Here is a 21695-nt window from a genome sequence, read left to right as displayed (position 1 = left end):
GTTTGAATTAAGACGTCGGTGCAATTGACCAGTGAGATGGTTTTTCTAGGGATTTCTGAAGTTGTACTCACCGGTTAAACCGACGATGGTTTTGAGTTAACGTCGGTGCAGTTGTCAAGAGACTTGGTTTTTCAGTTGATCAGTGGACAACTACACTCACCGGTTAAACCGATGATACGTCGGTTAATCTGCCCAAGTTGTAACGGCTAGTTTTCAGAAGAGGCAGTTTACATTCATCGGTTAAACCGACGCTGGCTATTGGAGGATCGTCGGATTAACCGGCGCTACGCAGTTTTCTGGCAGCTTTTCTCCAACGGCTCTATTCGTGTGAGCTGCCTATATATACCCCTCCAATGGGTCATTTTGAACTCTCTTAACACCTGGAAACATTCATACACTCATATATTGTTGAGAGCCACCTTGGGCTTCATCTTCCACATATTTGTTCATTCAATCAATTAAGAAGCAAGACTAAGGACTTGAGTAGAGAGAAGCTTGTGTGCATCCGTTCTTGGTGATCGGTTCTTGCTCAAGTGAAGGCCCTAGCTTGTTACTCTTGGTGATTGGCATCACCTAGGCGATCTTGGTGATCGAGGTGTTTCTCGCGGAGCTTGCCAAGGATTGTGGGAGCCCGGAGAAGAAGATTGTACGTGGCTTGATCTCCACCACGCCGGGATGGTGAACGGAGACTCTTAATGAGCGCCCTCGTCTCGGTGACTTGGGAGGTGACAAGACTCTTAGTGAGTGTCACAACGTGGATTAGGGGTGTGTGCCAACACATCGACACCACGGGAAAAAATCCGGTTATCTCTTGACCTCTCTTTACTTTCAAGCACTTACTTTCATGCAATTATTCATATGCTTGACCTTAGAGATTATAGCTTAGCTCTACCTTGCTTACTTTCTTATCTAATTGTATCTTTGTAAGCTTGTGTAGTTTGCTTGGCTAGCCGGTTGGTGAATTGAGCCTTATTAGTATTGCATAGGTTAAGGTTGCTTTACCTTGTTTTAAAAATTTGAAAAAGGTCCAATTCACCCCCTCTTGATCCATCGATACTTACAATAGCAGTACAAGTACTTGAAGGACGCCGCAGAGAAAGGTCTATTCTGCTTCAGGAAGGGATATCTAAAGTACTTGGACCTGTTTAATAAAGATGAGTTCTTTTCAAGCAAGTGCTTAGTGCTTTACTGATGTATCAGCGTTTTCTTTTTTTTAAGCACCCGCACGGCCTCACCTAAGCATCATCTCAGATGAGATCAGCCAGATGTTGGTGCTACCTGCTGGCTTCCTTATCTCGGGCAAAAATACGGGGCCAAATCTAGAGTCCCAAACTCTCCCTGGGCCGGATGGAAAGGTCCTTCCATAGAAAGTCAAACTATAGGAGAACCATAAAAAATAAGGGAAAGAAACCAAGTCCTTGTTTAGATGCATAAAAGAGAAGCCAAAGAAACCAAGCCCTTGTTTAGATGCATAAAAGAGAAGCGGTAAATTATATTTAGTAATTATTATCTGGTCATGGATTAACTAGATTCAAAAGATTCATCACCTAAATTATAGACAAATTGTGTAATTAGTTATTTTGTTTAGCTACACTTAATACTTCATGCATTCAGTGTTTTAAAGGCGCCGCCTTGTCGCCTAGGCGTCCAGGCGTACCCAGCTCGCCTCGCCTCGTCTTACCGCCTTTAAAACACTGCATGCATGCGTTCAAAGATTCGATATGATGTGGAATATTGTAAAGTTTTGGAATTTTGAAGAGAACTAAACAAGGGGCAAGAACAAAAGCAAGGACTAGTTGGCAACAGAACAGAATTCAGAACCCACTGCATAGCAGCGCTTATTACCTTATTGGCATGCAGCAAAAGGCACTTACATGATCTCTTATGGCGCATATGCCTGCATAAACGAAAAAAACAGACTACACAACTAGAAGGTCGGAAGCTACTTAAGATTACCATACCAGAGTACATCAGACAAGCACATTAGAGAATGATGTTGTCCAGAGTTGACGCCCTAGGAACAAACAGAACAGAGGAGAACATCACATAGATAAGACATCACTCTTGTACTAGCTCATACTCATGTCAAAGAAAGGCAAGGGTGGCGCTCCCTGAAATTCGGATCAATACACGGTCCTGCCATCGCCATCCAGGATCATGTCCTTGAAAGCACCACCGCTCGGGATCATAGGCAACACATGTTCCTGGTGCGGGACGATGATATCCAACAGATACGGCCCTGGAGTCTCAAGCATCTTCTTGATTGCTGCACGGACTTCGCTCTTCTTTGTCACACGGACTGCTGGAATGTTGAACCCTTTGGCAATCGTCACGAAATCTGGATATATCTCACTCTCATTCTCTGGGTTCCCCAAGTATGTGTGTGCTCGGTTGGCCTTGTAGAACCTGTCCTCCCACTGCACCACCATCCCCAGGTGCTGGTTGTTTAGCACGAATACCTTCACTGGGAGGTTCTCAATGCGGATCATAGCCAACTCCTGAATGTTCATGAGGAAGCTGCCATCCCCATCGATGTCAACAACTGTGACACCAGGGTTGGCCACAGCAGCACCAGCAGCAGCCGGCAAACCAAATCCCATAGCACCAAGACCAGCTGAAGACAACCACTGCCTTGGCCGCTTGTAAGTGTAGTACTGTGCCGCCCACATCTGGTGCTGCCCAACTCCGGTGGCAATAATGGCCTCCCCTTTTGTCAGCTCATCCAGAACCTGGATAGCATACTGTGGCTGGATCTCCTCATCAAAAGTTTTGTAACCCAGGGGGAATTCCCTCTTCTGCTGATCCAACTCATCGTGCCATGAGCCGAAGTCAAAACTCTTCTTTGATGTATTTCCTTCCAGCAGAGCATTCATGCCCTGCAAAGCAAGCTTGACATCTGCACAAATGGACACATGTGGCTGCTTGTTCTTACCAATCTCAGCCGGATCAATGTCAATGTGCACAATTTTAGCCCTGCTTGCAAAAGCCTCAATTTTGCCTGTCACACGATCATCGAACCGCACACCAAATGCAAGCAACAGGTCGGCCTTATCCACTGCATAATTTGCATACACGGTACCATGCATACCAAGCATTCGCAGAGACAGCGGGTCATCACTGGGGAAGTTGCCGAGACCCATCAGAGTAGTTGTCACTGGAATTCCAGTCATCTCCACAAACCGGCGCAACTCCTCGCCAGATGCAGCACAGCCACCACCAACATAAAGAACAGGGCGCCGTGACTCACCAACAAGACGCAGCACCTGCTCAAGCAGTTCAGTTGCAGGAGGCTTGGGCAGGCGCGCAATGTACCCCGGCAGACGCATGGGCGTGTCCCAGACGGGCACGGCCATCTGCTGCTGGATGTCCTTGGGGATGTCAACGAGCACCGGTCCCGGGCGTCCAGAGGAGGCGAGGAAGAAGGCCTCCTGCACGACGCGCGGGATGTCGTCGATGTCGAGGACCAGGTAGTTGTGCTTGGTGATGGAGCGGGTGACCTCCACGATGGGCGTCTCCTGGAAGGCGTCGGTGCCGATCATGCGGCGGGGCACCTGGCCCGTGATGGCGACCATGGGGACGGAGTCGAGCAGCGCGTCGGCGAGCGCGGAGACGAGGTTGGTGGCGCCGGGGCCCGAGGTGGCGACGCAGACGCCGACGCGGCCGGAGGAGCGCGCGAACCCGGAGGCGGCGAAGGCCTCCCCCTGCTCGTGGCGGAAGAGGTGGTTGGCGATGACGGGGGAGCGGGTGAGCGCCTGGTGGATCTCCATGGACGCGCCGCCGGGGTAGGCGAAGACGTCGCGGACGCCGCAGCGCTCGAGGGCCTCGACGAGGATGTCGGCGCCCTTGCGGGGCTCGGTGGGGCCCCACGGCCGGAGCGGGGTGGCGGGGGCGGCCGAGGCCGGCGCCGGCGCGGGCGACGCCGCGGAGCACCGGATGGGCGCGGCGCGCCGGGCGGACGGGAGGTGCGCACTGCGCCTCGGCCTCGGCGCGGCGGCGGTGGTGGCGCCGGTCAGCGCGGCGGCCGCGGTGGCGCCGGCGGTCGTGGCCATGGTGGTGGCGGCTGTCTCGGAGGTGGCGGCGAGGGTTTGGGGGCGGGTGGCACGGAGGGGGTGGTATGTGCTGGGCGTGGGGGCGGGGGCGGCCGGGCGGGGGCGTGTCTGCTTTGTGCATTGTGCGCGTGGGTGATGTGTGGCTCAGATGGGATGGGGAGAGTCGGAAAGCGACGGCGACGCCCGTAGCCGTGTGTAAGCTACCTACACGCTGATCGGTGGGGCATGCCGACGTGGGACCGACGTGTCGGCGTCCGTTAGAAAGGTGCTTCGGTAGACCGCCCGTGAGTAAAAAGCGATTTGGACTGGCCGTGTGGGCGGGTGGTTGTCGCGTACTGCTCCAACTGGCATGTGGGTCCCAGACGGGTGGACCGAGCAAGGTCGGCAGGAAGGAAGGGATCCAGGGACCAAACGGGTTCTCGCATCCGCCGCCCGCGATCCGCGAACGCGGAGGGACACCAATCACACCACAGCGCGCAAGATGAGCAGCAGCGGCGGCGGCGGGGCGGTGAAGACGCCGTCGGACTTCCTCAAGTCCATCAGGGGCTTGCCCGTCGTCGTCAAGCTCAACTCCGGCGTCGACTACCGAGGTCAGCTCACCTCCGTGTCACGCACACTACGGTGGAGGCGGCAACTGGCAAGGTGTCGTCGACATGTCACTAGTAAGCGTTGTGTTTATTTCATTTGGTAATGTTCTGGTGGACCCAAGCGGTCAGTGTCTCAAGCTCGCGCATATAGCCGGAGCTGCTCTGTAACGAAGACATGTTTTCGATCTTCTTGAGAAACAAGTTGAGCTCGGGGTTCAGGGTTCATCGCCCGCCCCTCTCGCCTATCTCGCGTGTTATCTGTGATCTTCTCACGCCACGGCGATCGCCGGCGGCCACGGGTTGTCACAGTTGGTATCAGATTCAGAGTTCCTCAGCCACTTCCGCCCCGTTCATCTCCACCGATCCCCTTTCCTCGGTCTGAGAAGCCATTCCGGCGACCTCGACCTGCTCCGCCGCGATTTACTCCGAATCCGGCGTCCCCGCCCCGACCACCGACTTCCAGTCGGCGTCGGCCACCGCAAATCGCCGGTTAGCCCTTTCCGGCGCCGTCGACCACCGCCGTTCTATCGCGCCGCTTAGGTTGTAGTGGGGGACCGCACTTGTCCTTGGTTGGCGTTCGCGACCGGGTCGAGTTGGGGGATTTGCGGCAGATCTCACTCCCATTCCGGTGGTGGAGATCGCTTGGGTTTCGCGGACAGGCGCGGCATCGAACATTTCGGCGCACGCTCGGGGATTCCGGTGAGTGTTTGCTGAATTCCTTCGGCTTGTGCGACTCGATTTGGACCTCGTGTGGTTCCAGAGGTTTCGTCAACTCGGATCGTGTCCGCTTGCTTGAGGTGCAGACACCACGGCTCCCCCTAAGCCTTCCGCTCAGACCCAGATTCTGTTGACTGCTATGGAAGAACAGGCAACACTGGATAAGGAACGCTGGGATAGTATTGCCGAGAATTTTGATCTGTTGTTTGCCAAGGTAGAAGAGGTGGACCGTATGCAACACAAATTGGAAGCCAAGGTTGACATCTCAGCGTCGGTGTTGGACCAGATGATCAAGGATCAGCAGACATTAGCCAAGCAAATGGAGACCACAGGGCACGCGGTTGCGCAGTTAACCATCAGGCAGATGCGCACTGAAGAGGAGATTCAGGGGAGCACCACTTCTTCAGAAACTTCCACTGTTCCACCATTCCGGCCACGCAATTCTAGCCCCTCTCGGGTTGCGTCTCATGGTCGTAATCCTTTTGCTTCACACCGCGACCCTCCACCTGATCGTTCCTCAACAAAAGGGTTTGCACCGAAGATGAATTTCCCTCGTTTTAATGGAAAGAATCCACGAATTTGGAAGGACAAGTGTCAGGATTACTTCAAACTGATGAATATTCCAGAATCCATGTGGGCTACTGCAGCTTCTCTGCATATGGATGACAATGCAGAAAAATGGCTGCAGGTGTACAAATTTAAGCATGGTCTAGGCACATGGAAGGAACTCATGAAAGCAGTAGAACTGAAGTTTGGTGCTTATGATTATCAACATGCAATAGATGAATTGCTGGAGCTCCAACAGACTGGTACAGTGGAAGAATATGTCTCTGAATTTGAAGCCCTACAATATCAAGTGGCTATGCATGATTTGGGTATGGGTGATACCTATTTTGTTTCTCAGTTCATCAAAGGCTTAAAGCCAGAAATTCGTTATCCAGTTCAAGGGCAAGTCCCAGGCACCATAGAAAAGGCAGTGATGTTGGCAAAGATACAGGAAACTATACAGGACAAGACCAGAAACCACGGGCACAAATCATCTCATTCCTTTCGGCAAACCAATTCCACTCCTCCCAAGTATGATCAAAAAGCACCTGTATCCACACCTCACCTGACCAGAGAGAGACAGTTGAGAGATTACTGCAGAGCAAACAATCTGTGCTTCTACTGTCGAGAGCCTTATGACCCTTCCCATGCTGCTAAGTGTACAAAAAGACCAAAGCCTCAGGTCAATGCTCTGGTTCTTAATGACTTGGATGTCACTTTAACTGATGAAGTCTTGAAACAATTAGAGATAGAGGATGCTCTAGCTGAAGAATTTTGTACTTTATCCCTGAATGCTTTGGCTGGTACAGAACATGGTGATGCTATGAAGTTGAGATCTCTAGACAAGGTATTCTTACTATTGGTAGATAGTGGTAGTTCCCACTCTTTTGTCAGCTCTACATTTCTTCAGAAAGTGGGCATAGTACCTGTCTCAGCACCTCCCAAACAGGTTAGAGTGGCTAATGGGGACATTCTGATTTTTGATAAGTTTGTTCCAGGACTAGAATGGTGGATCCAGGGGTATTCTTTTGTCACTCCCATGAGGGTATTAGATATGCCTGCTTATGATGCTATTTTGGGTTTTGATTGGCTGAGTGCAAATAGCCCTATTACTCATCATTGGGACACTAAGACTATGTCTTTTACACATAAAGGCTTGTCTATTACTTTGCAAGGGGTCAAACCGATGGATATGTCCCTACAGGAGTTACCAGTGGATAGACTGCACAAATGGCTGGTGGGCAATGATGTTTGGGCTCTTGCTTCTGTGGATATATTGCCATCTGATGGTTCTCCTGAACATATTCCTGAACCAGTGCAGAACTTATTAGCAGAATATCAAGATGTGTTTGCAGAGCCAACAGGTCTCCCTCCAGAGCGACCATATGACCATGCCATTCCTATTCTTCCTCAAGCTGTCCCAGTCAATTCAAGGCCATATAGGTATTCTCCTTTATACAAAGATGAAATAGAGAGACAAGTTCGAGAACTTCTTGCTGCTGGCCTTATCACACCTAGTACTAGTCCCTATGCATCTCCAGTGTTGTTAGTCCAAAAGAAAGATGGAAGTTGGAGGTTTTGTGTAGATTATAGAAGACTCAATGACATCACTATTAAGAATAGGTTTCCTATACCACTAGTGGATGAGATATTGGATGAATTAGCTGGCACCAGTTATTTTTCTAAGTTAGACATGAGGTCTGGTTATCACCAGGTGAGGATGAAACGAGGAGAGGAGCACAAAACAGCTTTTAAGACACACCATGGCCATTTTGAGTTCAGAGTCATGCCTTTTGGCCTCACCAATGCACCAGCAACATTTCAATGCATCATGAATGACATTTTGGGCCCATTCTTGAGAAAGTTTGTCTTGATTTTTCTGGATGACATATTGGTTTACAGTCCCACCTTGGAAGCTCATGTAACTCATCTGACTCAAGTACTATCCAAACTCAGGGAGCACAAATTGTATATGAAAAGAAGCAAATGTTCTTTTGCCCAGCATCAACTAGAGTATCTTGGCCACATTATTTCTGATAAAGGGGTAGCCACAGACCCCTCCAAAACAGCAGCTATGCTGCAGTGGCCCACCCCAACTACAGTCACTGAATTAAGGGGCTTCCTAGGGCTGACAGGATATTATAGAAAGTTTGTCAAGCACTATGGATTAATTGCCAAACCATTGACACAGTTGCTTAAGAAAAAGCAGTTCTGTTGGACAACTGAAGCTCAACATGCTTTTGACAGTCTCAAAACTGCCATGTCCACCACTCCAGTGTTGTTATTGCCTGACTTCAGTATTCCTTTTGTGGTGGAGACTGATGCTTCTGAGGTAGGGGTGGGAGCTGTTTTGATGCAAAAAGATCAGCATGTAGCTTTCCTGAGTAAGGCATTGGGGCCTGCCCATCAGAAGCTGTTTATTTATGAGAAGGAATTCTTGGCGTTAATCATGGCTGTAGAAAAATGGAGACCCTACTTGCAAAGACAAGAATTTCTAATCAGAACAGACCACAAGAGCCTTTCTTATCTATGTGAGCAAAACCTTCACTCTGATATGCAAAGGAAGGCAATGACCAGATTGATGGGCTTACAATTTAGAGTGGTTTATAGAAAAGGGAAAGAAAATCTGGCAGCTGATGCTTTGTCCAGGGTTGGGCACTTGTTGTCCCTACAGGCTATATCTGAGGTGCAACCCATTTGGATCCAGGAGGTTCTAAATTCTAATGTTACAGATCCTAAAGCTCAGTCTATTCTGACTAGACTTGTAGTGCATAGCCCAGATGAGGAAGGTTACACACTGGAGCAAGGGTTGATCAAGTACAAATCCAAAGTATGGATTGACAGCAATTCAGCCTTGCAAACTAAACTGATAGCAGCTATTCATTCTTCTGCCATTGGGGGTCATTCAGGGGGCAAGGCCACATACCACAGACTGAAGCAACTTTTTCACTGGAAAGGTATAAAAAGGGATGTGGAACAATATGTAAAACAATGCCAAATTTGTCAACAGGCCAAACATGAGCTGACTCATCCTGCTGGACTCCTACAACCACTGCCAATACCTCAAGGAGCTTGGAGAGATTGGTCCATGGATTTTGTTGAGGGACTTCCTCTTTCTGATGGCAGCAATACCATTTTGGTGGTGATTGACAGGTTTACCAAATATGGCCACTTTCTTCCACTTAAACATCCTTTCACAGCACAGTCCGTGGCTAAACTGGTCTTGGATAATGTAGTCAAGCTACATGGCTTTCCAAAATCAATAGTATCTGATAGAGACAAGATTTTTACTAGTGCTTTTTGGCGTGCTTTGTTTTCTCTCGTGGACACCAAGTTGTTGATGAGCTCGGCTTACCACCCACAGACGGATGGCCAGACAGAGCGGGTCAATCAATGTTTAGAGATGTATTTGCGATGTGCAGTCAATGACACACCCAAGCAATGGAAGTCCTGGTTACCACTCGCTGAACTATGGTACAATTCCAACTATCACACTTCCCTGGGCTGTTCCCCTTTTAAGGCCTTATATGGTTATGATGCTGAACTTGGCACAATGCTCCCAGTCTCTGCTGATCAGTCTTCCTCAGCTTCAGACTTCTTGTTGACTCGTGAGACTCAGTTAACCGCTCTCAAAGAACACTTGGCTGCTGCTCAGAACAGGATGAAGTTGCAGGCTGACAGACAGCGTTCTGATCGTCAATTTCAAGTGGGTGAGCAAGTGTTACTGAAACTGCAACCATATGTGCAACAGTCCGTGGCAAGTCGACCATATCCCAAGCTTGCATTCAAGTTTTTTGGCCCTTTTGCAGTCACTGAGCGCATTGGGGCAACAGCATATCGTTTGGCTTTGCCTGACCACAGCCTCATCCATCCGGTATTCCATGTTTCCCAGCTTAAACCCTTTACTCCTAACTACTCACCTGTGTACTCTGAGTTGCCCAAGCTGGTAGATCTCAGTTCCCAGGATCTGGAACCTGAACGGGTGTTGGACCGCCGTCTTGTAAAGAAAGGTAACCATGCAGTACCTCAAGTTCTTGTGCAGTGGAGCAATCTACCCGCAGCATCGGCAACCTGGGAAGATTTCAACGTCGTCAAGGGGCGGTTTCCAGATGCTGTTGCTTGGGGACAAGCAACTTCTTCGGCCGGGGGAGGTGTCACGCACACTACGGTGGAGGCGGCAACTGGCAAGGCGTCGTCGACATGTCACTAGTTAGCGTTGTGTTTATTTCATTTGGTAATGTTCTGGTGGACCCAAGCGGTCAGTGTCTCAAGCCCGCGCATATAGCCGGAGCTGCTCTGTAACGAAGACATGTTTTCGATCTTCTTGAGAAACAAGTTGAGCTCGGGGTTCAGGGTTCATCGCCCGCCCCTCTCGCCTATCTCGCATGTTATCTGTGATCTTCTCACGCCACGGCGATCGCCGGCGGCCACGGGTTGTTACACTCCGGCCCTCCGGCCTGTTCCCTCCCCTTCAGTCGCATCTGCAAAGCAATGTTGCAAACCCTACCGCGGGAGGCACAGCCATGCTTGTTTAACTCTATACGTTCTTAATTTTCATGGTAAATTTAGGCCCTTTCTTGTGTTCAGCTGGCGATAGGTCTGAGCTTTGCAATATTAGGTGGTCTAGAACAGCGGGGTGATTTTTGCTCGTTGTTCCTTAAGATAACTTGTGCTCTGTTTCAAAAAAAAAAAGGATAACTTGTGCTTGACGGAGCGAGACAACCGGAATAAAATATGATACTTGTGATCCCCTGACTCCCTGAGATTTTTGGTCCGGCTTAAGTGATCTTGACGCATGGTCTAATCAGCTACGATTTTTGGTCCGGCTTAAGTGATCTTGACGCATGGTCTAATCAGCTACGTTAAGCCCAAAGATGTGCCTCTGTAGGTTTGGTTTTTGAACAAGTCCCCTGCAGGAATTTAGGGCCTGTATTTGGTTATACGTATAGTCATGTCCTGTACTGTACTGTCTTGTAGCATGATGGATTAGTTTACCAGTTCAAACTCATGGATGGTGTTGTGATCTACTATAAAAATTTCAATCCTAGTAAAATTAAGAGTTAAATACATTAGCGGTCCTCGAACTTGTCTTGAGGTGCCACTTAGGTTCACGAACTCGCAAAATCGAAATCTGGCACCCTAAACTTGCTAAGTTGTGCCACTTAGGTCCATACCCCTTCACAGGGCGCCTGATGGCATGAATACATGCAAAAAAACCCTACAAATATGTCGTCTTCTCCTCTCTGGTCCTGGCGGCCTCCTAGCATCGGCGGGCCGCCCGCCTCCACCTGCGCGCGCGTCAGGCCCGGTGGCCGGCCGCGTCCATGCGCCTCCGGTCATGGCGGCAGGGCAGGGCCCCGGCCCCGACCTAGCGCAGCCGCCCGGCGGCGGCGCCATAGCAGGGCAGGCGATGGGGCAGCAGTGGCAATGGTAGTCCCGGCGGCCTTCTGCGGCAGGGCCCCTAGCCCACGCGCGTGGCGCCGCGGGATCGAGCCTGCACGCTGCCGCGCGAAGCCCACCTGTGTGCGCTGCCGCCAGATGCCTTGGCCCGAACACACACCACTGCGAGAGCCCCTCCGCACACCTCGCGCTCGCTGTGCTCCCGCGCGCTTGTGGCTCGTGCATGCCGCTAGCCTCCGGCCGGCCCGCCTCGGCCAACATTGCTCGTCTCCAGTCGGGACCGCCGCCGCAGGAGTCCGCCGGGAGCACCACCGTCCCCCTGCCCTGCCGCCGGGGCGGAACTGCTGCGGTGCGAGGGGCCATCCTCTCCGCTCCGCTCGCCGCACGTCCTCCCCTGCCTCGGCTTCCGCGCCGCCGCTGCCGCCGGGGCCATCCGCTGCGCTCCCTGACGTTTGCTCGTCATGGCGGGGGCCTCGGCGCCGCTACGTGGGAGGTGCACGAGCAGGAAGGTGAGCTTGTCTGGTGCGGGAGCCCGCGAGGTCGGCGCACCTGCGTTCATGGCGCCCGAGGTGGCGCGCTGGGAGGAGCAAGGTCCCGCCGCCGACGTCTGGGACCGAAGAGGAGAAGATGACAAATTTGGAGGTCTTTTTTTGTATATATTCATGCCATTAGGCGCCCCGTCAAGGGGTATGGACCTAAGTGGCATAACTTAACAAGTTCAGGGTGCTAGATTTTGATTTTGCAAGTTCGTGGACCTAAATGACACCTCGGGACAAGTTCAAGGGCCGCTGTTATATTTAACTCTAAAATTAACTTGTATATCAGTAGACGATTCGTGCGGGCTCTGGAGAAAATTGTGTGGTGCTCTATTAAGGAGTATGATTCAGGGGACAATAGAGCTGTGGAGAAGTGCATTGTTCCTGCAAGAGTTGTGATTTTCGGTAGTCACATATGGTTAAAACTTTTTATTTGCGATCTTTGATATGTTTTTCACTTGAATATTGCGTCCCCTGTAATGGATATTAAATTACCGATTAGCATTAGCCTGCAAAACCCCGGTTGCAAACATATAATCTAGTGTATATTAATCCAAACTCTTATTAGGCCTTCCTTTTCAGTTTTCATGGAAGGTGCTCTTTGGGCTACTCTACCACCTACTTTAGAGTGAAATTGAAGACTTTCTTTACCAGAAAAGGGTAGATAAGGCCATAAGGGATTGTCTAACCATTTGTTCAATTATGTATCTTTCACCGAGGAAAATGAACTAGACAACTTTTGCTATTTTTCTGTTGACAGATATTTTTGGTACCAAATCTGTCAGATGTCTATACGTTTGATCATGCTTTAGGATTTGTGCTACAACTGGCAACTAGGTTGCATGTATAAAAAATCTGACAGATTGGAATCAAAACTATTTGTTTTGTTTGTTAAATTGTCCATATCGGATTGTGACATATAACCATACAAAATGAATATCCCCAAAATGGAATCACAAAGATTTGTTTGTTTGTTTGTTATATTATCCGTATCGGAATGTGAGCATATAAGGTTCGCTGCTGTTAGTGGATCTCAATGCATGGTTACCATATGTTTATATTCTTGAGTAATGGTTAACATGCATTGTACAGTATCATACTCTTCATAATTATTGTGTGTAGTCCCTACAATGTATATTTTGTTTAACACTTCTCTTCAAATATAAGCAGCATGTTATTATGATAATACATATTCTTCGTATTTCCACCTTCAAATGAAAATAAGGATGCTCTGATTCTGCTGTTGACTCATGTTACTACATGCCTGTGTACCTGGGGTGAGTATCCACCCTATGTTAATTTCGTTGTCTTGGAGAACTTTTGAAATAAAGCAGAACATATGTGATGGACTCAGATTGGGTGACATGCCTATAGCATGTTAAGCTGTGACATTCGGTGGATCTAGACGCTTCAAATCGAATCCAACAGCTGGTCGAGTCTGGACCCCTTCTAACCCTGTTTTGACCATAACAGACGGACGGCGCCCCCAAAATCCTCCGCGCGGTCGGCAGCCTCCCAATCCCGCCGTGTCCCGCCACGATTAGAGGAGCCCGCGACTGGTCCCCCACCACCGCCGCCGAGAGTCCGCCGGAGCACCGCCGCAGGGAGCTTTTTGGATTCTGGCCATCGTCGGAAGTGGGCTTCGGAGGTATGCCATTCCTCAAATGGGCTTCGGAGATTTGCCATTATGATACATGTCACACCCGCTGGAATGCCATCCGAGGGTCTTAACCCTTTTTTCTTCCTCATCTACCCCTGCCCCTTTCTTTTTCCTTCCCTAGGACGGAACAGAGCATACCAGAACGGAGCAGGCGCTCGATCCTCTTCCGGCTCCCCCGGCGGCACACACATCTCAGGCGAGCCCCCCACGGCGAGTCCCCACGCTTCCCTGCGCTGCTCGGCTCCGTCTCCCTGCTCATGTTCTGCACCGCCTCCCTACTTGGAGCGCTCCCCTGCTCATCTCGATTCCAGGCGGCGCGCACCGGCGAGCCCCCCACGGCGAGCCCCCCTCCCCACACGGCCCTCACCCCCCACGCCGCCTAAGCTGCAGGCCTTTGCTGCAAACCCTCGCGGCCTGCGGCCCGCTCGCCATGGCTGGCCCCAGGTCGGCTTGGCCACCCAACTATGGAACCTCCCCGCCGTTCTCCCCCATGGTGGCCATGGAGTCCAGCACGGCAGCGACGCCCCCAAGGCCGGACATGGAGGACAGCAAGTTCGGCCATGGAGGCTATCAGTTGGGCGGCGCGGGGGTTGGGCTCGCCGGCGAGCAAGGGAGGAGAGCTCGGAGGCAGATGCGCGCTTGACGGGTGGTGGGCTCCGCGCGAGTGGCGGCCTCGGCGTCGGACACGCTCGGGGCCGGCGGTCGCCTTGGGGAGCGGACGAGTGACAAGCGGTGGCGCTCGATCCGTTTCGGCCGCCCCGTTCCGTCCGCAGCAAACAGAAAAAGGAGAGGGGCAGGGGCAATAGAGGAAGAAAAAATGGTAAAGACCCTCGGATGGCATTCCAGCGGGTGCGTCGCGTTTCATAATGGCAAATCTCCGAACCTCTTTGAGGGATGGCATATCTCCGAAGCCTGGGAGGCAGGCGCGCCAGCCCTGCCGCCGCCCGCGGAGGCGCGCCCTCGCGCAGGTGGAGGCGTGCCGCCGGTGCTGGGAGAGGCGGGCCGCTGCGGGAGGCCACCGAGTGCATCAAGGTGGCTGCGCTGGCCCTGATGTAGCGAGGTGCGAGCACGGCCGCCGGTGTTGGGAGGCTGCTGGGCCCTGCCGCCGCGACCGGAGATGAGGAGACCACCAGACGCGTGGAGCCCCAGTGGCCACCTCGCTCCTCCACGCCCGCCTCCGCACCAATGCAGGCCCGGCGCCGATCACTGGCCTTCACGCGCGGCAGGGTCGATGCCCCCCGCCCCGCAACAGGCGATGTGCCGGCGGCCTCCTGCGGCGGCGACGGGTGCCGTCCCGCGGCAGCGACGGGCGGGCGGCGGCGGTCTGCCCTCTCTGGGCGCCTGGTGTGCGCAGCTAGTCGGGGATTGGAGCCAGCGCGCGGGTCCCCTGATTTGGCGCACTTCTTGCTGAAACGGAGCCGCCAACGGTGGATTTGGGCGCGACCTGCGTCGAAAACGGATTTCTGTGGGCTGCCGGCGGAGAGGCGTCGGATTCGTTTTCGAGGATCTGGATTTGCCGAATGTCACAGCTTGACATGGCATGGGCAAGTCACACAATCTGAGTCCATATGTGATATGTCTACAGAAGTTGTGGTGTGACTGGTGTCATGTTCCTAGTATGTCCATTATGTCACATAGTGCTGAATTTGCTGGAAGATTCATTTCCAGTTTCTCCTATTTGGATATTCATGGTGGCCGACACGTAATGCTCGCGTTTATGGATGAGGGCCAACACATAGATGCTGAAGAATAAATCTGTCACTGCTTCTACTTTTAATTGTGGATAAATTAAAATAAAAACGAATTTGGTTAAACTAATTGCTTGTTCAAAGACACTAATGGAGCTTTTCTTATCCAAATCAGGTATTCTGGCTTGTCTTGATGGATACATGAACATCGCGATGGAGCAAACTGAAGAGTATGTGAATGGTCAGCTAAAGAACAAATATGGTGACGCATTCATAAGAGGAAACAATGGTATGCATTGTGCCATATTGATATTCTGAGATATATGTTGTGCAAACTCTGATATTGGTCTTCTGAATACAGTATTGTACATCAGTACATCCAAGCGTACCCTTACAGACGGTTCGTGAGAGGTGAAACTGTTAAGATCTTCAGTGCCAGTCTTGCAACTCGACCGATTATGAGTGAATTTTATGTATTACATTCTTTTCCAGTTGTACTGACAGGCGACAGCTATGCTTGATGTTAATGTTAGCAGCTTGGAACTCTGTCCACATATTTTGCACTCAAGATATGTGGTGGTAATTCGACCTGTAGAGATACAGATAAGACTCTGGTGTCATAAACTGAAATGTCTGCTATCTCAAATATTTTTGTGAATCAAAAAGACATCATTGATCTTTGGCTAACTGAGAAATAAGCAGACATCATTATCATTGTTGGATCTCGATGAGGGACGTGAGGTATCAGTCAATTACACATATCTGCTGATCCTGCTTTGAGTGCAGCATTTAGTTTACTCACTTTAGTTACTCCTTTTAGTTGCCACTTTAGGTGGCTTGTTTAATATAGACATCCGAATTCTCAGAACAAATTTGATATTTTAAAATAGATATGCTTGAAATTTTATGCTAATCCTTTTTTATATTATCAAGCATATTATTACACGTAAGAATAAAATTTTGTATAGATTTTTTTATGCATTATTTGCTCCCTACAATTAAAAAGGTGAAAAACATCTAAATCCGTATCCAATCCGTATTCGAATTTTTATATCTATTATTTGAGAATATATATGATAAATTTGAGGTTTAGTTTTTATGAATCTTTACAAGGTCAATGTTAAATACAAGACTATGAATTTACATAGTAAATTCTATATCTTATTTGTCCATAATCGAAGAAAAATGACCAAAAATCTGACATTCGAATAAATATCCATTTCCACCCTTAAATATAGTAACTGATGTTGGCTGACTGTTAACAGCGTATGATTGTATGAAGTATGAACAACTAGAGTTAGAAGGCTTGTACGTACCAGACCCTGATGGACGTGGGAGCAATTGTAGCATTAGAAGGATTATACCAGACCGTGATGTACATACGATGGTGTTTCAGCTTAGAATTATGGTGTTAGTGTTTTGCTCTGGCATGTTTGTTATTGCTTGCAATTGCAAGATAATATCCAGTTTGGTAATAATAGATTGTAACAATCTAATGCCAACAATATAGCAATGTAAGTTGCACCTGCATACAACTATACAAGGGTTGTAAAACTAAATTTGACAAGGGTACAAAGAACAAACCATTTGCGACACCCGTTCACATATTCTTCCACCATATCGGAGCATCTCTGGAAACCATTTATTCCATAATGATATACAGTCTTGCCTCCACACTAACGTGTACACTTTGGGGGGCACTGCAAACATTTTGTAATGTGCAAACTACAGGCGGATAAATTACAAGGCTTCCAAACATGCCCTTACTGTTTTCGATAACAAGATTTGCAAAGTGGAAGGACATAACAGCTAAAAAGCAGCAGAGCGATGGCAACAATTGGAAATGAGTAAAATTTATTTTTGCCTTTGTTTCTCCAATCCAACTTAACGCCATTTGCATGATTTTGTCAGCACGTAAATATTGTACTTGTGTAAATGGGAGCAAGTAATCAAAATGACTGAATACGCCAATCATAAGGACAATACTATGGATTAAGGAAAATACAACATAGCAAGTAAATGAGTGCTGGTACAGAATAAAGTCTGGCAGCAGTCTCAAATTACGCTCTTAGCCTAGCAGCATATCCATACAGGAGAATCCTGATTGACACCTACCTCTCACAAAGTCATGAGGCCTGCCATCATTTGAGAACAGGCCTCATCACAATAAGTGGCATCCCGATAATTGTTTACTCTATGCGACAATATTACAATACAACTAAATGTTAGAAATGCCTAATTAGGTGGGAACAGTCAAAGGCCTTCAACATTAAATATTTGACCTTGAGTATAGTCCTCGTCAGCCAGAAGTTCGATGACATTGTGACAAGTGAAATGATGCTGACAGGTCATGTTCAGTGAAGTGCATGCATGCTAGTAGTTGCAGGTTCCAAGAAGCTAAGAGTTCTAATCTGAACTTCCCGGCGCAGTATCCTCCTTAACATCCGCAATAACCTTAAGAAGGTCGACTGGAGTAGCAGCAGGGTCCAACTCATGGCAACCTTTTGGAGCATTATTTTTTTCTTCCCCAGTGAGCAGACGAGAGGGAACACGATGTGAGAAACGGAAAAGCTCTTCCTTTGGTATTCTCCTAACCACATCCGGGCCAGTGTGCCTGTGGAACACCGCTTTGAAACCGGCTACCTTCAACAATGGAATGACATTCACACCTTGCTCTTCAGTGAAATCATCAATCACTTCTACTATCTCATATTTGTATATCACATCATCTGGTGTAAGCTCATTCCAATCAGAAGACCAGTTCTGGTACACGGCCCATGTATCACCTTTCTTCGGAATAATCCTGATAATTCCCCGAGGACCTTTACTCCAGCTAACTCTGTGGGAAAAGATGTTGACTGTTTCAGTAATGTGGTATCTTCCAACCCTAAAATCACCACATGTCTTTGTGAAACCTGAGGCGATCCATTTTATTGGTGCCAGTTCACTGTTGGACTTAGAATTGAGGAAACTCATTCGGATCCTGAAAGGTTTCATTGATATAACTTTCTGTACCATTGCATATAGGCGAGGCATGCCATCTTCACTATCGTATGTAGCCCACACCTGATCATTGCCAAAAGCTCTTTCTGTGCGATCTTTGTCGAAATCATGAAAATCTGGGTCAGGGACATCTATAGATACAGGTACACGCTTGGGTTCTGGATTCAGTTCATCAGTTGCAGGAATCCCGACATCTGCATCTTTTGAGCTGTATTTCTCAAATTTGTTGATTGGATTGTCAGGGTAGATGCCATTAACCTTTACATCGTTGTCGACATGCTTCTCTCTTCTATCTGCTTTCCTTTTCTCTGCAAACCGACTAGAAGATAAAATATTCAAGCCTTGTAATTTTTCACGAACTGCTGCCTTGGCTTTCTCGAGAAGAAGAGCTCGGGTGTCAAGTTGGAATATCTCTCTCAAGACATTAGCTTTTCTTCCACTTACTGCAGATCTAAACTTTTCCCCTGGTGTACCATTAACCCTTCCTGCATCAGCAATCACAGTCATAGCTGCAGTTGCAGCCAGAGTCTCCCCATCACAGTCCACAGAAGCATAGGCATATCCATTATTAATATTCCGCCTCCTCTTTGAATGCCTTCCGCACCCTGATGGATACTCATTGCCACTTGAAAAGTAATTGTATATGTAGTTCTCCTCATGTTTTCTTTTTGATTTCTCTAAGATCTGTGTCCTGTGACCATTTGCAGCAGCAGCACCTGTTGTCTTGGGGTACTGATTGAACTGGAAACTTTGGCTATCGTACGACTCATAAGTATTCTCTTGTTGGTATGCTCCATGTCCTGTGCCTGGAAAGCTTGAGGTTCTGCTTGCTGACTGATATGAATGATCAACAGTAGTGTGGTTCTTTTGCTGCTGCGCCTTTGTCGTCCAGGTGAATGACGTACTGGTTCCATTGCTGGGAAATCCAGTTTCAACAGCCATGAATGCATGGTGACAGTTTGGGCACAGAAGGTTGTGGTTCAGATAAATTCTCAAGTACTCATACTGCATCCTACAGCGGTTGCATGATGTCCAGAATGTGTCAGCCCCTGCAGGACGAGTAGTAGCCTCAACTGCGGCTGAAGCAGCAGCTGCAGCATTTTTCCGTGCTCTCTTATTGGCCTTCGTATCATAAGCGTACAATCCATTGGTGCCATTCGTTGCTGAATGATCTCTCCTCTTCTGATCATACAGCATCTTCTTGCTCTTGTCAGACAACACACTCCATGCTTCCGAGATAAGTTTGAAGGCAGCCTCTGCACCAACCGACTTGTTCTTGTCTGGGTGCAACTGGAGAGCTAGCTTTCTGTACTGTTTCTTCACCTCCTCCTCATCAGCCCAGGCAGTGAGAGACAGTATCCTGTACCAATCACTCTCCCCATCAATCTTCGACTCAGACGCAAGGTGAACGTCAAGCGTCGTGATCATCTGGGATATGCCCTCAAGTGTTGGACACAGGTCATGTGCCTTGATCGCTGACCTCCGGGCACCCTTGATGTTCCGTGCATGGAACTTGCGCTCTGCTGCAAGCTTTGCTTTGAGGGCTTCCTCCTCCATCGAATCTTGGGTACTTGGGTCTGCACTCATCTTTGACTTCAGGCCAGCAGTCAGGTTGGTCTTGACTCTTGAGCAGGAACAGAAGAGTCCAAGACCAACCACTGTGCAAGAACTTAATACACTTGAATCAATCCAGTAGCTGTGTGAATTACCGCGGCAAGATCTGCACGAAAAGGGACAGCATCAGGAATGTCCTAGAACAGACGCAAGAAATGAAGCATCAGCCACTAAAATTTGCACTAAAATGTGACTCGCGGCGCAGGACAGCTAGAACCCCAACCTTTCCTCACGAATGATTCGAGTTTTCCTTCACAAAACCACAGCATCTCAAACCTAAGAGCAACTCCAACAAAAACCCTTATCCGAACCCCTTTCCTAGGTTTGATGGCCGAAACGCAGAAAACGTGCTCCAACGGCACCCTCATCCGACCTAGGAGAGGGAGCGGGAGCCGTCGTCCCATAGACGCCTCCCCTGGCGCGTGGCTGCACGACCCCGCACCCGGATCTTCCCCCATCGATGCCGCCTGCGGTACGAGCGCGATTTGGTGTTCCGCCGGCCAAATCTAGAACTGAGAGAGTGGGGCGACGGGGGAGAGGGAAGCCTACCAGCTTGCCGCCCCCCGGGGCACCGGCAGCAGGGGCAGTGGAAAAACTCCTGGGCCGCCCGGCAGCAGCAGGCCACAGCCCGCTCAGCCGCAGGAAGCGCGCCGCCGGCCGGCAGCTCGGCCGCAAGAAGCGCGCCTGGAGATGTGTTATCCTCGGGAGAGGGAGGATCGGCGGCGGCGCCGGTGTGGTTTGGGAGTGAGATGTGCAGCTGTGCTCCCGAAGCAGGTCACGCCTCCCCCGACGAAAAAGGCTCGATCTGGCACTACACGCCGCCGCAGGCCGCAAAGCGCAGCTCGATCGGGAGCTGAGGAGGAGAGGAACGGATAGCGGAAGTACCTGCGGCAATCTGTGGGAGGAGATGCGCGAATTGGCGGAGATTCGAAGCCACGAGCACCTCCAAAATTGTATTTCCCCCCGAATTTATCCGGGGGCTCAAAATATTCTTTTCTTTTTCTCAAACACCCAGTCAAACTCGCCGAAAAATAATTGGTGCTGAGGGGTACTTGTAGGAAGAAAAAGTAGGTCACTTGCTGCAGGGTAGGAGTTAAAAAAAATAATCCATTTTGCTCCTCTGCAAGTTTTGAACTAAGGAGGTGTTTAGATGGTGAAAAAATTTGGATTTGGATATTGTAGCACGTTTTGTTGTTATTTGATAATTAATATCTAATCATAAATTAATTAATATCATTATATTTATCTCGTAGGAATCAGTTATACTGTGTAATTAGTTATTTTTTCTAACTATATTTAATATTTTATGCATGTGTTTAAAAATTTGATGTGACGGGTATTGTAAAGAAAAATTTGACAACTAAACACTGCCTAATCTTCCTTGGTGCCCCCGAACTTAACTATGGTTCGGAGCGGTACAGGGACATCTCTGTCATTTCACCACCTGGAATAAGTGCAGTATTAAAACAAATTCAGATGCTGGACGACGCGTATTTTAATTTAATTCTAATTTTTTTTAAAAAAGGACTTATAATTATAGGCTGGAGGTGCGATGTTAACACAGGGGAGAGCACCGGCATGTGAAAGAAAGTGGGGATCATAAATATCCCAGCAGTGGGTCCACAGCATACACAACAAAGCGTACATCACATTTGTACACCGTATACGAGCGTACGTATACGGCACTTTATTCGGTCCATTTCCGGTGAAGCGACGCCAGCCTGGACGGTAACCCTCAGTCACGGGCTCGCGGTTAGCTAAACCAGAGGGTATTCCGGCCATTTCACAGCGGGGGTAAAAATCTCGGCCCCCAAACAGGAAAAGTCCCTCTGAGTACGCCTGTGTGGTTGCGTACGTGTACGCGTGCCAGAAATCCTTTTTGCACACCGTGGGAC

At 49.3% G+C, this 21695-nt stretch overlaps 3 protein-coding genes across 5 annotated transcripts; 1 reads left to right on the top strand and 2 right to left on the bottom strand.

The window, feature by feature from the left end:
• Positions 1-1810: 1810 nt before the first annotated feature.
• LOC120655833 (acetolactate synthase 1, chloroplastic) lies at positions 1811-4099 on the bottom strand. The gene has a single exon (XM_039933797.1). It carries the CDS (start codon positions 4047-4049, stop codon positions 2124-2126), a length of 1926 nt encoding a protein of 641 aa, XP_039789731.1. The 5' UTR covers positions 4050-4099; the 3' UTR covers positions 1811-2123.
• A 343-nt stretch (positions 4100-4442) lies between these two features.
• Positions 4443-15870, top strand: LOC120655832 (U6 snRNA-associated Sm-like protein LSm6). Its single transcript, XM_039933796.1, has 3 exons — positions 4443-4639; positions 15359-15472; positions 15545-15870. The coding sequence occupies exons 1-3, from the start codon at positions 4531-4533 to the stop codon at positions 15589-15591; spliced, it is 270 nt and encodes an 89-aa protein (XP_039789730.1). The 5' UTR covers positions 4443-4530; the 3' UTR covers positions 15592-15870.
• A 1268-nt stretch (positions 15871-17138) lies between these two features.
• Positions 17139-20897, bottom strand: LOC120655828. Of its 3 annotated transcripts, none has more exons than XM_039933790.1 (2): positions 20686-20897; positions 17139-19906 (listed from the first exon to the last, which is right to left on the bottom strand). In XM_039933790.1, the coding sequence occupies exon 2, from the start codon at positions 19771-19773 to the stop codon at positions 17590-17592; it is 2184 nt and encodes a 727-aa protein (XP_039789724.1). In that variant the 5' UTR covers positions 19774-19906; positions 20686-20897; the 3' UTR covers positions 17139-17589. The 3 variants fall into 3 exon arrangements, with proteins under 3 accessions (XP_039789724.1, XP_039789727.1, XP_039789725.1); XM_039933793.1 differs by having other exon boundaries at positions 20350-20809; XM_039933791.1 differs by lacking the exon at positions 20686-20897 and adding an exon at positions 20024-20262.
• Between the last annotated feature and the right edge of the window lie 798 nt (positions 20898-21695).

This window comes from Panicum virgatum, chromosome 1N, assembly GCF_016808335.1.
Source record: "Panicum virgatum strain AP13 chromosome 1N, P.virgatum_v5, whole genome shotgun sequence".
Lineage (NCBI taxonomy): Eukaryota > Viridiplantae > Streptophyta > Magnoliopsida > Poales > Poaceae > Panicum > Panicum virgatum.
The sequence above is the reverse complement of the archived record's forward strand: the minus strand, read 5'-3'. Positions and strand labels throughout refer to the sequence as shown.